The 16,704-nt window shown below is 48.0% G+C and overlaps 1 protein-coding gene across 1 annotated transcript in view; it reads left to right on the plus strand.

Annotated features, from left to right (window-relative positions):
• Positions 1–1,956: 1,956 nt before the first annotated feature.
• The window catches only part of RFLNA (refilin A), a 29,807-nt gene continuing 15,059 nt past the window's right edge, over positions 1,957–16,704 (plus strand). Inside the window, exons 1-2 of the mRNA XM_072600702.1 lie at positions 1,957–2,049; positions 2,764–3,192. Of these exons, the coding sequence (XP_072456803.1) occupies positions 2,974–3,192 (219 nt within the window). The 5' untranslated portion in view covers positions 1,957–2,049; positions 2,764–2,973. The remainder of the gene's footprint in view (positions 2,050–2,763; positions 3,193–16,704) is intronic.

A 16,704-nucleotide genomic window follows, 5' to 3' on the forward strand; every position in this document is an offset into this window, starting at 1 on the left:
TGAAAGGAGAAGGGGGGGAGGGGAGAGGAAGGGAGGGGAAGGGAGAGGAGAGGAGAGGAGATGAAAGAAAAAAGGAAAGGAAAGGAAAAAGAAGACTCCCTTTCTCTCATAGCCAGGCATTCACTACAAGGAAAATGACATAGAGAATTGAGGCAATTAGATGCATGATTGAAAAGAAATAGTAAGTTTCACTTCTGCAAAATACTCAAAGTTTGCAAAGCATGTTGCTCCAAGCATCCCTTGTGAAGTTCCAGGATGCTGCAGGGGGAAAGAATGCTAGGTTTTGAGGCAAGGGCTTTGGGTTCAAATCTTACCTTGGCAACATATTGCTTGTGTGGGCAAGTCATTTCTCTTCTCTGAGACTCGGTTTTCCTATCTGCAGCTGGCAGCTCAGTGGCACAGTGGACACAGTGCTAGGTCTGGAGTCACAAAGGCCTGAGTTCAGATCTTGCCTCACATACTTGCTAGCTGTGCAAGCCTGTCTCAGACTTCTCAAGTATAACATGGAAATCATAATAACACCCCCCAAAACACACACACACACACTCAGATTTGTTGTGAAGAAAATGTTTTCTCAAACAATGAGAAAATATTTGGAGGGCCTCTGGCATACTGTGGACACAATAAATGTTTGTTCTCTTTCAACACAGCACATAATATTTATTATATAGGCTTTCTTGAAGTGGAATTTTATTACTATATATTTTGAATCCTCTCTTACATTCTGCTGTGCACATGATATGTTTTTTCCTCCACTTATTTTCTTTTTAAGTTTTTAATATTTTTTTTCTTTTTTTGTATGGTTAAGTTTTAGTATTTAAGTCTAACATAAAAATAAAGGTAGGGAAGCCAAAACATAAAAAAAAAAAATTAATAAATGTTTGTTCCCTTTCCCCTTACTGAGGACAATTAGGCTAAATGACCTCTAAAATGCCATCTGGGTCCCAGTCTTTGACCCTAAGGTAGATAGATAGTAGAACCAGGTGCTTTCTCCCCCATTTCACAGAGGCCTCATCTTTAAAAACTGAGGTGAAGTGATGTGTTCATGGTCACACAGATAGAAAGTTGTTTTCCAAGACTTAGAGGCAGAAGACACCTTAAAGGTCTAATCCAATTCTCTCATTTTTACAGATGAGAAAACTGAGACCCAAAAGAGTTAAGTGACTTGCCCAACTTCTTCTAGGCAGAGTCAGAATTAGAACCCAGATCTTTTGCCACCAAATCCAGAATTCTTGCTTCTCAAAAGATGCTTTTGTTTTTGTGTCTCTCTTGCCTAGCTCAGCACCTGGGGTATGCACGGTGGGTATTTAATAATTGCTTGTCCAGTTGCTTTGTTGGATTTCCGCAACACTAAGAATGAGGAGGTCTTTGTTACATGATTGTATTACGTTATGTTATGAACAGTATCACTATTGGATACACTCCCTTGTACCCTCCTCCCTTGTCTTCCAGGGTGGGCAGGGTTGTATTTTTGTCTTGGTATCCGGGCATGCAGTAGGTGCTTAATAAATGCTGGTGGCTTGGCATCCGCTAAGTCCCCCCAAGTCCTCTCCGCCGTTTCCACTCTACCAGCCCATCTCCCACAGGAGAACGCTTGCCCACAGAAGATGATGTAGATGTTCTGTGGGTTCTACCGCACCTGGGTCTCGTCTGCTCAGATAACTGGACACTAGTTTGTGCGTGCCACGAGATGCGGGGCGCTGCGGGGCGTTCTCTCCCGCCCGCTGTCGGGGGGAGTGGCTGGAGGACCTTGGTCCAGAGGCTGCCCCCCGTTTCTGGGCCGTGACCACTGAGACTGGATTGCGGTATTCCGCTGTCCTAGGGGTTTCGGGAGCCGAGCTTTGAAGTCCTGCCCGGGGCGTGTGTGTGTGTGAGTGTGTGAGTGTGTGCGCGTCGGGAGGGAGGAGAGAAGGGGAGAGGAGGAGGGCGCTAGAAAAGGGGAAGGCCGGAGGGAAGGTGCAGACGGCCCGGCCGCAGCCAGCCAGCCAGCCAGCCAGCCAGCCTGGTCGCTGTCTCGCTGGGCAGCGGCGGACCGGAGGCGGAGGCACAGTGAGGCTCCGAGGGTTGGGGTGGGAGACTGGAGGCGGGGAGGGGGCCGAGCCTGACCGCCGAGCGGGGCCGGGCGGGCCGGGCCGGTCTTTGGAGCTCTCCCTGGCGGCCGCAGCTGGAGCGCGGCCAGCCGAGGCAGGGGCAGAGGCTGCTGCCCAGACAGGGATACAGGCAGGAGCAGGAGCGGGAGCGGGAGCCCGAGACGGGCAGGGCAGGGCGCAGCGCACCCCCTCCGAGCGCTCCCGGCCGCCCGATCGGCCCCTCGCTGCCCGCCTGGCCCGCCGTGTCCTGCCCGGTCCGGCCCGCTCGCCTCGCTGCCTTACTTCGCCTCGGCGCGCACGTAATGGGCTTTCTGGACTTCGGGTGGGGCACTGGGGGCCCCGGGGGAGGGGGGTGTCAGCGGCCTGGGAGCAGGGGGGCGGGGCGGGAGGGCCCGGGAGCCGAAGCTCAGCCCCGGGGCCCCTGGCAGACGCAGACAGCGCGGCGGCCGCGCTTGGCTGGAGCGCGATGCCCCTGGCAGGGGCCGCGGGCCGCGCGTCCGTCCGGGCGCGGTGCCCCTGTCCCGCCTGGGCTAGGCCGGCGGTCCGCCCCGCGCTGCGTCCCCGGCCTGAGCTGGGCCGATGTCCGCCTGCTCCGGCCTCCCTTCTCTAGGGCTCCCCTCTCCTCCCCAGCGCCCCCTTGCCCCTGACCCGCCCCCTTCTCCTCTCCCCACAGGCTCCCAAGTGCCAGGCGCGAAGCCGAAGCCCCAGCCCCAGCTCCGGGTAGGCCAGCCGGCCGGCGCCTCCCCTCCTCGGTGTCAGGCCCCGGCTCTGGCTCCCGCAGCCCGAGATTGAAGTGGAGCACGACGCAGCGAAGAGGGGGCCCCGCTCCCCGCGCCTTGGCCCCCCGCCCCGCGCTTCCTCCATCGTGCCCCTGCCCCAAGCCATGGTGGGCCACCTGCACTTCCAGGGCATGGAGGACAGCCTCAAAGAGAAGGGCCGGGAGGGCTTGTTGGACAGCCCCGACTCTGGGCTGCCCCCCAGCCCCAGCCCGCCCTTCTACTCTCTGACCCCCGGGATCCTGGACAGCCGAGCTACTGGCCGCGGGGCCTCTGCTGAGCCCCCATGCACCGGGCCCCACAGGGACCCCCAGGAGACCATAGTGGTAAGACCGTCCTCTCCCTCTCTCCATCACAACCTTGCCGGTGCCCGGGGCAGCCGGACCACCAGGCCGCCCTCTTTCTTTGTCCAGTGATTTGGTGTGTGCCTACTCTGGGTGCTTACCCCCAACCCACCCAGGGAAATATCTGTGGACTTCATGGACCCAAGGGAACTGGCGTAAATGATCCCCAGAACAAGTGGGAGAGATCCGTCAGCCTAGGATGGGGCGGGCAAGAGGTTTTCAGGGATCCACTCCCTCTAGTAGCTAGGACATGCATCCTTCCACTGATTGTAGCCCAGAAGTTAACCCACCTAAGAGTGTTTGCCAAAGTCCCTCTTGCCTCAGGCTGTTCTGAGAGTAAGGTGAGCAGAAGGCTGGGCAAGGCTGGGCACCTGGTTGTACAACCTGGCCCCAGCATGCCCTGGCTGTACCATGTGATGGCTAGATTGTTTTTTGTGACTGAAGACTGAGTTGAAAGGGGTCTGAGGAAGCTCTTGGGGAAAGGAGAGATGGATTTGCTGGTATAGTAACTGAATGTCTGACCTGTGAGAGCGAGAGATAGCCCAACCCAGGACTTGTGGGTGACTCTGGACTTCTGTGTATTTGTGGTTCATGCCAAACCTCACTTCATAACTACTGCTGTTCCATGTACATCATCAGATAGCCAGTCTGAAAAATTTCTGGGACCCTAAAGTAATTGGAGGTGTGTGGGGCGGACAAAGCTTATTGGACCAGGTCAGAGCTGCTCTTTGATACTGGGTACCACTTGACACTGCAGTTGGGGAGTTCTGCCTCCTCTAGAAAACTAGGTTGGATTAGGTGGTAAGTCTTGGCAGAAAGTATGTCCAGAGATAAATGTGGATAAGTGAGTGACCCGAGGAGACAAAACTTAAGAGCAAAAGTCTAAACAAAGAAAATGGGGCTAGGAGAAGGACAATTGAATCCAGACTGTTTTGGTAGATAGAATTTTTGCTGATTCCCCTTGGTCTTCTCTTTCTTACAGTGTTCTCAACATTGTGGTCTTGATTGAACTAATCTGTCTCTCTTCCACTTCCCTTGCCCCCACTTTTCCCCATCTCTTCCCCTTCCCTCCCCTTCCTATCTCTTCCCCTCCCCCTTCTATTCCCTCCCCTCTCCTTTCTATCCTCCCTCCCACTCCTCTCATCTCTTCTCCCCCTTCCTCTCCTCCCCCATCCCCACGCAAAACCTTGCTTCTGCTAAACATCTTTCAGGCAGCTGGGGAATGCTCACTGGGCTCTTTATAGGTGTTTTCTACTGGTACATTAATTACATTTTACAGTAGGTAAAACCCCTTCTTTCAGCAGTAAGCTGTCCCATACACCCAGAGCAAAGCCCCGTGGGGCATAAGCCTCACTGGGACCACTCCTGAAGCTAGATTCCCTTAGCCTTCCTGAAGGCTTGCAGTGAATTTGTACCTTGATTACATATCTTCCTCCACCCCCTTTTTTGGTGGGAGTGGGTGACTGAAGCTGTTTTCACTGAAAGTGATCTCCTTCACGCCTAATAGGCCAGATTTCCTGCTAGAGATGTAGTGTCTGAGTCTCAAAGTCATTTGGAGGGTATTTGGGTGTCTGAACTAGTCAATGGGGGAGGTGCCCATATGGGGGAGTGGGGAGGCCCTGTTATGGGGGATGGGGAAGGGGACTGACGACCAGTCCCCACACCCCCCACCTAAGATGCTGGATAAATGTGGCTGATTTCTTGGGGGTCTCTGCCTTCTTCCCATTCCCAGTCCCTCTGTTTCTCTCTGGCCCAGGAAGGTAGAACAAATAGGCCCATTTTTTTCTTGTGGCTTGTGTTGGGTTAAGGTTGCACCCCATGGCCCCAGCTGCCTCTTAGCATGCTCTGCCAGCCAGAAGCCCCTCCTGGAATGAAGGGAGGCCCAGACTCCCCCAGCTTTGGCATTTCCAATGCTCCAAGGCCTTTTCTAGACTGTTGAAATAGAGTTATCTCTGTATCCCCAGTGCCTAGCAGAGTGCAGGCCACAAAAACAAAAAACAAAAACTCTGGATCTGAATTCAGAGACCCTCAGTTTGAGGGGGCTCTCTTTTCCCCATGCCCCTGCCACTCCAAATTGAAGGTTGAGTAAAATCCCTCTGTAAATCTTGGAACCTCTGTCAGCTCTGGGTGACTTGGGAGCAAGGCGTTTCACATCTCTCATTCTTGGTTCCCCAACAGTGAAATGAGGAGTAGGACAAGGTGGCCAGTTAGAACCCTTCTGGTTTTATACCATGATCCTAAGTCATTTCACCTCAGTTTCCCTATCTAGAAAATGAGGGCATTAAAAGACTCTGAGTTCTCCCCCAGAGACCATTTAAAATCATCTATAATTGTACTGATTTCTACATGCCTGACCAGTAGTGTTCTGGAGAGAGGCCTGTATGCCAGAGAGGCATACTGTGTTTCAGGTAAATTTTTGTCCTTGCCAGCACCTTGCACCACACTTTGCATGTAATAGGCACTTAATGTCCAATTTATTAAGCACCTACTAAGTGCCAGGCATTACCCTGGGCAGGGGAGGCGGATCCCTGCCCTCTGGGCTAGCAATGCAGAGGGACTATGGAGCCAGTGGAATATATAAGTGCCAGATATGTCCAGGGTTAGCTCCAAATAATGAACATGAGAAAAGGCAGTAGCAGCTGGGATGGGGGGATGGGGCAATCAGTGAAGACCTGCCCACAAGGAGCTGACCTTCAACTAAAAATTAACAATTGATATTCATGCAGAACTTTCGAAAGTTCACATGCATTAGCCTGTTAAATCCTTGTGAAGTATTACAGGCCTTGTCAGGACTGTCTTTACAGCTGAGGAAACTGAGGCAGAGAGAAGCACCTTCCCCCCTCATCACACAGCTAGTAAGTGTCACAAGCAGGGTTTGAACTTAGGACTTCCTGACTTCCAGCCATCTCCCTGACCTGAATGATGAGCAGCTGGATAGGTGCTAGGTTCTAGAATGGTCCCCTTTTGCTCCTTGAGCATTCCGGGCTCTGTGTTGTTGTAGCTTGGCCCTATAAAAAGGTCCAGCCTCCCTCTAATAAGCACGCCTGAGCCTCCAAGACAATACTCCATTGATTCGGGGCCATCCAGTCAGATGTCTGGGCTACAGCGTCAGCATCCAAGAAAATATGAAAGGCATCGTGGGGCCAGGCCCATAAATAAATGAATTCCCATTTACACTGGATTTTTTTTCTTGCACTTGCTTTGGAGCGGGGCTGGAATGTTCGGCTCCCCTCCCAAACCAAACATGCTTTCCGGAGTCCCTCTGGGCATTGGACTGCAGGCAAGCAGGGAATGTACCTTCTCCCTGGCCTTTTAATGTAACTGTATTACTCTGTGCGGGTCTATATTTACCTTATTTTTTTAAAGGGTGAACAAAACCCCCAAACGGGAGGTATTTCCCCCCTCCCCCTGCTGCCCCAAATTGAAGGTTGAGTAAAATCACTTTGTAAATCTTGGAACCTCTATCAGCCCAAGGAGGAGAAAGTTGCCAGAGTTGGAAGCAGGGCTCCGTGTACAAATACAGGCTATTTGCTATGATGGGAGCAGGGCAGAAGCGAGTCAGTGGGGGCTTAGTGTCCTAGGAGAAGGTGCTGGCCCTGACATCGGAGACCTTGGGGCCAAGTTTACTTCTGGCGCTAGGTCTGTGTGACTGAAGGCGAGACACCCAACCTCCCAGGACCCAGGCTTCTCACAATGAAGAATTTGGCCCAGCTGGCCTCTCGGGTCCCATCCAGTCTAGAGGTATGTTCCTATGACCTCGGGTTTTCATCGGTGAGAAGCAGAGACAGATGAGCCCTGAGGGGCCTTTCAGCCCTGCAGATGTTATCCTAGCTAGTCCTACCCCCCTTTTTTTTCCAGAGGAGGCCCAGCAAGGGCATATGACCCACCCGGAGCCTCACAGCCAGTTTGAAGCAGAGTTAGGACTAAAAGCCAGGCCTTTCACCAGGCTCCACTGAAAGCTTTGCTTCCTCCCGAGATCCAGAGAGTGCAGCCTGGGTGGATGTTGGTGAAGAAGTCAGTTTTTTACATCTCCGCGTACTGAGGAAAGCTGTCCTGGAGGCTGCCTCAGAAGGTAGCAGACCAGTCTTCCTTGGGCATCTTCAGGACAGTAATGGGTGACCACTTGTCGGATTTGTTAATATCATGGGGACTCCTTTGGGGATAGGTTGGACTCGTTAGCCGATGAGGGCTCCTCCAGCTCTCAAAGTAGGAAATTCTGTGATAGGGAAAGGAAAAGAGTATGTATATGTGTGTATGTATGTGTGTGTGTGTGTGTGTCTGTCTGTCACACTCAGGGTTGGTCATTAGGAATAGATTAGCATTAATTCTGGGACAGGACCTAATTCTGCACCATCCACCCAAAAGCGTGAGTGGCCCATCTGTGGCTCTCAGCTTCTACCTTTCCCGCCATCCTCACCGAACTGCCCAGTAGCTGGATGATATTGCCACACTGTCCACCGCTGCCCCCCACCAGAGGAAGGAGTGCCATGCTGTCTGTCAGCAGGACTGCCCCCTATTGTGAGAGTAGTGGAGTGGAGTGGGGTGGGCGATGCCCTGGGCACCAGAACACCCAAATGGGAACTCAAGCTCTCTTCCTTCTTGTATGGATGATCAGAGGCAGGTCAGAACCTTAGCCAGAACTTGAGCTCCAATGGGGGCACTTTGGGCCAACTTTTAGGGCTGATTTTTCCTGCTGAGAAGCTGAAATTTGCCACCTGCAACTTCTTCTTCATTTTTTTTTTTTTACTCACTCTTTTGAAGTTTATTTAAATTGTCAACAGTCAGCTTCCAGTCACCATAGAGAATGTTAGTGCTGTGTTTGTATGTTTGCTGTTTTGTTTGTATTATGGAGAATGAATGACAGAGCCCTAGAATCTGAGACTAGACTGCTGTTTCTCCGTTCACTCTATGTACTCAACTAAGCCAGGCTCTTCCCTAGATCACTGTAATAGGCTCTTTGTTCTCTGTCTCCAGCCTCTCCTTCTCCATCCATTCCCCTACATAGCTGTCAAAGTGATATTCTTAAAGTACAGGCTTAGCAATGTGTCTACACTGCTGAAATGGCTTATTCTTGCCTTTAGGGTCACATAGAAGCTCATCTGGTTTTCTCTTAATGCTACCTGCAGCTTCTGCCCATGACTTTATTAAACTGGGAGGAGCTTGGTACCTTTCTTTGTCTCCCCAGCACTTAGTGTGGTGCCTGGCATACAGTAGGTGATTAATAAATGCTTGTTGACCAACTGCTCCTCCTAGATCTGCCCTTTGGAGTCAAGGCCAATGAGCCAAATCCATCTTCCGGTGACTGCTGCTGTCACGTGCCCTTTCCCTAAAGCCTTCTCTTTTCCACCCAAGATAACCCGAGGTCCTGCTGACCCTCACGTGGTCTGAACTGGGGCCCGTTGGCTCCTGGTACTCATCTCCAAAGTGAATGAGTTAAGAGTGAGATATGGAAAGTTCCTTCCCCTTTTAAACTCTCCTCTTCAGCATTAGAGTTGGATCCCTACAATACTGAATAGCAGACACTCTGTGTGTGCACATGTGTGTATGTGTGGCATGTCTGCACCCACATGTACACATGCACACATTATTCTGTATGTGTGCACATGTGTGTGTGCATGTGTTTGGGAGGTTACTTACCTGATCTGTCAATGTTTCCTCTAGTCATAGAAAACTCAGCCCATCCACAGCTGCCTGTCCTGTGACTTTCGTTTATGTCCTGTCATATGTTCACCCCAGAGAAGTCATCCCAATATTCTGGGCCAGGAACATAATAGTTTGAGTGGCGCACCAAGGGCACCTGGGCAGTCAAGTGGTTAGAGCCCTGGGCACGGAATCAGGAAGACCTAGGTGTAAATTCTGCCTCAGATACTTCCTGGCTGTGCTGACCCTGGGTAAGTAACTTAACCTCTGCCTGCCTCAGTCACCTCAGCTGTAAATGCAAATCATAATAGTACCTACCTCCTAGGATTGTTGCAAAGATCAGGGAAGACACACTGCCTACACACACACATTTAATCTGATCCAGATACATATCTGTTTGAAAGAACAGAAAGCAAGCAGTGTGGCATGGACAGTGCAGAGCTGGCCTTGGAGCCAGGAAGGGTTGAGTCCCACAGCAAATCACTTAACCTTTCAGGGTTCCAGTTAAGTCAGTCTGTCAAGGATCATTTATTAAGCACCTACTGTGTGCCAGGCTAAGCACTGAGGGATACAGAGGAAGGCAAAAGACATTCTCTACTCTCATGGTCTAATGGGGCAAACAGTGGGGTAAAAACAAGATTTTATGTATAATATATGATCTATAATAAAAAAATATAATATATAATGATGTAAAAACAAGATTATATGCATATATACATATAACATGCATGTCTGTATATGCATACATATATGTGTATAAACACACATAGATTTGGAAATAGGCAGAGAGAAAGCAATTGGATGAAGGGAGCTCAGGAAAGGCATCTCCCAGAAGATGAGATGTGAGCTGGACCTTGATGGAAGCTGGGAAGCAGGCCAGGGGAGACCTGGGCCGGGGGGAATGCAGGCCTGGGAGGGCCACAAGTCTGGGGGGGCAACAGAGACCTGGGGCAGACACAGGCATTTTCCTCACCTGCGAGTTCCCTATGAAACCCCAGGCTCAACCCAGTCCTTTTCTGTGCCTCTAATTACCTCCACTGAGGATGACACGACCATGAATGGGCCCTGGGAAAAGCGGCATTTCCCAGTGTGTTTTAATGATTTCCCTAGAGGTACATGTAAAAGCTAGGTGGCACAGTGGACAGAGTGCTGGGTGGGTCAGGGGGACCTGAGTTCAAATCCAGCCTCAGATACTTCCCAAGGGCAAATCACTTAACCTCTGCCTCAGTTTCTTCATCTTTAAAATAAGGATAACCTTACCTCTCGGGGTTGTTAGGATCAAAGGAGATAATATTTGTAAACCTCTTTGCAAACCTCAAAGTACCATAAACGCTAGTTATTAATAATATGGTTATTATAACAATAACAAATAGTAAGCAGATTCCTTCAGGCAAATCAGACAATTAGGCAAGTAAGGAAAAAGCCTAGAAGACAGATTTCTTTTTCCTTTTTCAGTGGAGGAAAGGGCACTAGATCTATGATCATCACTCATCACATTAGGAGACTCCCATCCAGGAAGTGTTATTTCCTTGGTGCAGATCAGTCTTGGAGCACCCAGGACCAGAGAGCTAAGGTGATCTGTCCAAGGTCACGAAGCAGGTATGCATCCAAGGCCAGACTTGATTCAGGGCCATCTTGACACCAGCACTCCACTCTCACAGGATGGATAGATAGAAATGTGTAAAGGATGGTTCTGTGGAGCCTCAGTTTCTTTCTGTGTTAATGGAAGGGGCTGGATTAGCTGGCCTCTGAAGTCTCTTCCAGCTCTAGCTCAATGATGCTCTGATAAGTCTGCTTATGTATAATTTATCTGGCAAATGAAGTCTGGGAGCTATCAGTCAACTGCCATTGGCATCAGACAGTACAGCCTTTATTGGCTCCTGGGAACCAGGGGTGGGGTGGGGACAGGAGGAGACTGTTCCCCTTATATGTTTCTTCCTAGTGGTTTTGAGTAGAACAGGGCCCCAGTATTTCACCTGGCTTCCTGCTCCTGGGACAGGGTCTGTATACTGCCTAAAGCCATAGCTGGGTCAGCAGCTTCTTAGCAAAATCCCTGCCAATTCCAGGCCTACCTCACATAATTTTGCCAAGGCTGATGTTTAGAAATAATATCATTAGCATGTTAAAAACAACAAAACACCCTCCCTATAAGGTCTCTAAACCCACCACTCACCTTGCCCATCCCTGGTACGTTGTTTCCCTGTTCAGTTTAAATCATTTTAACATGAATTTTATAGCCCCGACCTCAAAGGATTATGGGAAAATTAAAGGAAATAATTGGTGGAAAACACTTTGCCAAACTCACAATGCTCTGGGCATGTCAACATCATCATCTTCTTCGGCTCTCTATGCTTAGTGTTGTCTCCCACCACATTGGAGGTTTTGTAGACCAAGGTCACACCACAAAACTTAGAAGGAGTCTCCTCTCCTCTTCCCTTCTGACCTGATTCAAGTCCTTCATTAGAAGGTTGCGTTGCTTCACTCTCACATTTAACACAGAAGGATTTCCCAAAGTAAAAGGCTCAGGAAACTGAACCAATGCTTGTGGTCCCCCAGTAGGCTCACCCTTCTGTCTCCCTTTCCTACCCTCCATATGTAAATTGTCCCAGATGAGTATGGGAAGGATATATTCTTAAAGATCCTCAGTGATTCTTTTAATTCCTCCCAATCAGCTGCAGAGAGAAAACTTGGTTGAATGGATATGAGTACTGCCTGGGCTTCAGGGTTTGCATTTATAAAATGAGGGAATGACCTTTTAGAACCATCTAGTTCTAAAGCAGGATTTCTCAGCCTGGGGTCTGTGAGGTTGGTTTATGGATATATATATAGGTAACTTGATTCCAGTAGAATGTGTTCAGTTGTTTTCAGTGATGTCTGACACTTCATGATCCCATTTGGGGTTTTCTTTGTAAAGATACTGGAGTGGTTCACCATTTCCTTCTTCATTTTACAGATTAGGAAACTGAGGCAGACAGGGTGAAGTGATTTGCCCAGAGATACACAGCGAGGAAGTGTCTCAGGCAAGACTTGAACTCAGGAAGATGAGACTCTTCCTGACTCCAGGCCTGGCACTATATCCCCTAGCTATCTTCAAGTCAGGAAGTCTTGAGTTCAAACCCCACCTCTGATCCTTACTACCTCAGGAAACTTGTTTTGACATTTTAATCGCTCTGAGTCTGTTTCCCCATTTTACAAATGGGGATGACATTATTTCACAGGATGATTGTAAAGTACTTTATGGACTTGAAAATGCCTCAGAGATGTCAGGTTGTTAGTTTGGCTACTAGCTGTAACCCTAGGTAAGTCACCTAACTTGTCTGAGCCTCATTTGCCTTATCTATAAAATGGAGCTCTTCATACTGGCAGGATGCAGCTCCAAGAGATGTTTGTGAGGCTTAGAAGGGGAAAGAGGACTAAATTTGGAATCACAGGTCCTGAGTTAGATTTCTAGCTTTGTCATTTCCTATTTCACTTCTGTGGGCCTCAGTTTCCTCATCTGTTAATTAAGCACTAGACTAAATGATCTGAGGTCCCTTCCAGGTCTCAATCTATGATCCTATGATTTAGATAATGTATGTAATTTTTTTAATAAATCTATCCCAGGGGTATACTGGAGCTAGCTCATATTAGAAAGTCCATTGTTAAATTTTTATTGTGAATATTTTTACCTTGAAAATCAACAAATGCTACAAATCAGGGTTTGATTTATTGGTGTTTTGACTGTTGAGACTTAGGCAAGTGATGGAGAAAATGCTAATAATGCAGATTCAGCTTAAAAGTGTGTCCAGGATACCTTTTTCTTTTCTAGAGAGTTGGTTGTTAAACAGTTACCAGCACACCTTTTCTTAATGCCCTATTTTTGTTCTTGTCCGATTGTTTCAGTTGTGTCTGACTCTTTGTGACCCCATTTGGAGTTTTCTTGGCAGATATACTTGAGTGGTTTGCCATTTTCTTCTCCGACTCATTTGACAGATGAGGGAACTGAGTGTCTTGCCCAGGGTCACACAGCTAGGAAGTGCCCAAGGCTAGATTCGAACTCAGGTCTGCCTGACCCCAGGTCCAGCCCTCTACCCACTGCATCAGGACTTAGACTATTTGGTTTTCATCTTTGTATCCAGGCATCTTAATTAGCAGGTAGGCTTCCCAATCAAGGCAACCTGGGTTCAAGTCATACCTTGGACATGTGCTAGCTGTGTGTCTCTTAAGTCACAAGTCATTTAACCTCTCAGTGCTCCCAAGCAACGCTTTAAGGAAACTGGGGCCGAAAGTTGAAGAGACTTGTCCAATGTCATCCACATGGGCTGTAAAGGACCAAGCTAGGATTTAAACCCTGGTCCTCTAGACTCCAAAATGTCTCTCTATTGCACTAAACACTAGAATCAAAAGACCAGATTTTGAATTTTAGTCATTCACACACTAATGTGTGCCCTTCACCACTCTGGATCTCAGTTTTCTCATATGTAAAATGGGGAGGGGTTAGATTAGATGACCTCTTGAGTCCCCTCCAGCTCTACAATTGTAACCAGCGTGTCTTTTGGGGGGTTCTTTTAAAAGAACTGGTCTTTTTGTCTAGCTGGAGGTGTGGGGAAAGAAAAACTCAGGTGTTACAAGAATTGGTTATTTGCCAATTAATGTTTGAACACTCATTCTTGTCCTCAGTAGGCTCCAAGCCTTTGATATGGGAGCAGGTTGACAAACTGAACCAAGAATCTCCACCATGGGGATTTAATTATAACCATGAGATCTTTCTATCTACCTACCTGTCTGTCTATCCACCCATCCATCTATCCATTCATCTATCTATCTATCTATCTATCTATCTATCTATCTATCTATCTATATCTATCTATCTAGCATCTATCTTTCTTTCTTTCTATTATCTATCCACCCATCTATCTATCTATTCATCTATCTACCTATCTATATCTATATAGTGATCTAGCTATTCATTCATCCATCTATCTATCCATTCATTCACTCACTCATTTATGAATTTATCCACCTATCTACCTATCTATCCATCTATATATCCATTCATTCACTCATTTATTCATTTACCTCTCTACCTACCTATCCATCCACCCATCTTATCTATCTATCCATCCATTCATCTATCTATTCATTCATCTATCCATTCACTCATTTATCTGTCTACCTATCTATCCATCCATCCATCTGTCTATTCATCTATCTCTCTGTCTCCAACTCTTTCTATTTATCCATTCATTAATCTATCTATCCATTTATCCATCTAACTTCCTCTCCCTCTCTTTCTCTGTCTACCTATCTAAACATAGACTCATTCTTTCTGAGCAGGGGCTTCTCAGCCCTCAGAAAGGGACAGTAATGAAATTACTCAGAGAGGGTTTTCAGGTCACCTTTGTGACCAGGAAAAGGGCTTCCTAAAGAGCATGCCAACTGTTTGGATGGAAATCAGGTTTCTGTAAGTTCTGTCCCTCTTAGTAAGCAGACTGCATCCCTGGGCTTGGGGTACCCTGCTCATTTGCCTGGCAAATCCCTTCTTCCCGGTAAGTCTCAACCAAGCTTGCTCTGACCTTGTCACAGACTGATTGTCTCTAAGCCCCTAAGGCCGGCGCTTGTTTAAGCATCCTCTTTTAAAAAAAAGTCTTTGTGTTCCCAAGTGCCCAGCATCAACCCCAGCTGTGCCACTTACAAACTGTGTAACCTTGGGAGAGTCACTTTCCATCCTGGGGCCTCAGTTTCCTCATCTGTAAAATGAGGTGGGCAGTCTGGATGGCCTCCAAAGTCCCTTCCAGTAGACAGGAAGGTTCTTAAGGACAGGGATGGTCTCTCTTTTTTTTGGTTTGTTTCACCAGGGTCTGGCACAGATGAGGTATTTAAAGAAAAATGTTTCTTACAAGGTGCCTTCCAGCTCTAGATCTTTGACCTTAGAAATCCTGGGCTTAAAACAGGTGTTTCATTTCTTTCCCCTGGACATTATGCTTTTATTTTTGTTATTCTGCAGTTCCAAAAAAAGAGGGGAAAAATTTAGTTTTTTCATCTACATAGTAGAAGACAGCTAGATGGTGCAGTAGAGAGAATGCTCTGCCTGGAGTCAGAGAGACCTGAATTCCATTCCAGCCTCAGACATTTACTAGCTGTGTGACCCTGGGCAAGTCATTTAACCGTCTTTGCCTCAGTTTCCACATCTGTCAAATGAACTGGAGAAGGAAATGGCTAACCATTTCAGCATCTCTACCAAGAAAACCCCAAATGGGGCCACAAAGAGTCAGACATGATGGACGCACCTGAATAAATATTCCCAGTAGAACAGAGATCGTGGCCCATGAATCTACCATTCCTGATCGCATCCAGGCGGCACCCAGTACATTCACTCTTTTCAAGGCTCCTCTGCTTGGTTCTGCTTCCTTTATATCTATCCTGTGCATTGAAATGATCCAATGATCCCAATTTCTTTCCCCTTTTGGAATGTCATTGCCTGCCTTCCCCATTATAAAAAGAGAAACCAAGCCCTTGTGATAAATGTACATATTTATCTAAACCTGGTCCGTACATTGGCCGCGATGCCTTCTCCTGCATTCTGGGTCCATCCACCCCCGTTCTCTCAGGATGTGGGTACCACCCTTCACCACTGGGGCCTCCCAGTTCTGCTGGGTTCTGGAATTAGTCAGAGAGAGACTTAGGTCTTTCTTTACAGTACTATAGTTCCTGGTCCCCTCTGCTATCCAGAGTGCCTTTCCTCCCCCTCCTGGAGACAAGCTTCTGTCTCATTTGTACCCGGTTGTCTCACCTGTATAACCAGGAACTTCAGGATCTGGGGTTTTGTCTTTCTTTGCACACCCAGAGCTTAACACAGTTCCTGATAGATACATAGTGGGTGCTCACTGTATACTTGTTGGCTGACTGGTGGGTGCTTAATAAGCTTGTCGAATGGACAGCATAAGACAATGTTGGACTTAGATCAGAAGAAGACCTGAGTTCAGATCCCTGCTCAGACACTTATTGGCTATGTAACCTTGGGCAAATCATTCAATATTTTCTCAGTCTCCGTTTTCTCATCTGTAAAATGGGAAGAATAAGAGGGTTAAGTTTAAAGCACTGTTGTGAAGATCAAATGAGATGTCTATCAGACACATTTGGCAAGTCTTAGGGAACTCTGTGTGCTTATCATTAGTAGCTGTTTTATTAGACATGATAGTATAATGGACGGAGAGCCAGCCTTGGACTCAGAGAGACCTGGGTATTATTATTGGCAGCGGTGGTGGTTTTAGTAGGCGTTATAGTAAAATGAAGTCTTGGAGTCAGGAAGATCTGGGTTTAAGTCCTACCTCAGACCCTACTGATGGTGCCCTAAGGCAAGGCACCCAGCTCCCCGATGCTCTAGGCAGCTCTCTACTCCTGTGAATTGATAGATGCATTCTTGGAGGGAGTTTTTCTTCTGGGGAATTCTCTACACAAATGAATTCACATACATAAAAATGCAAGGTTTTATTTAATATATTTCTAGTATGTTAGGGATTTTCCCTCCCAGAAAAGGAGAACCATAGCATCAGAAAAGCCAAGGGAGGGAAGGGACACATGGTCTGCCTTGGAGGCTTGTGGTTCTCCTGGGCCTCAGGATCTTCTCGCCATGATTGAGATGACTTCTCTCCCCAGTCAATGCCCAAGGTATAGGCAGGGCTTTTTCTCTGCATATCCCTGGGACCTGTCCACATCATTTGTCAGGCTTTTGCCCTGCTCTCTTTAGGTGGCCACACTGGAGTGCATTTCATAAAGATGAGACCTGGTAGGGAAATCAGAGACCATTGAGTCCAGCTCCCTGGGAGGCCCAGGCATGTTCATTGACTTGCCCAAGGTCACACAGACAGCAAG

Source organism: Notamacropus eugenii, chromosome 4 (assembly GCF_028372415.1).
Source record: "Notamacropus eugenii isolate mMacEug1 chromosome 4, mMacEug1.pri_v2, whole genome shotgun sequence".
NCBI classification, from domain to species: Eukaryota; Metazoa; Chordata; class Mammalia; order Diprotodontia; family Macropodidae; genus Notamacropus; species Notamacropus eugenii.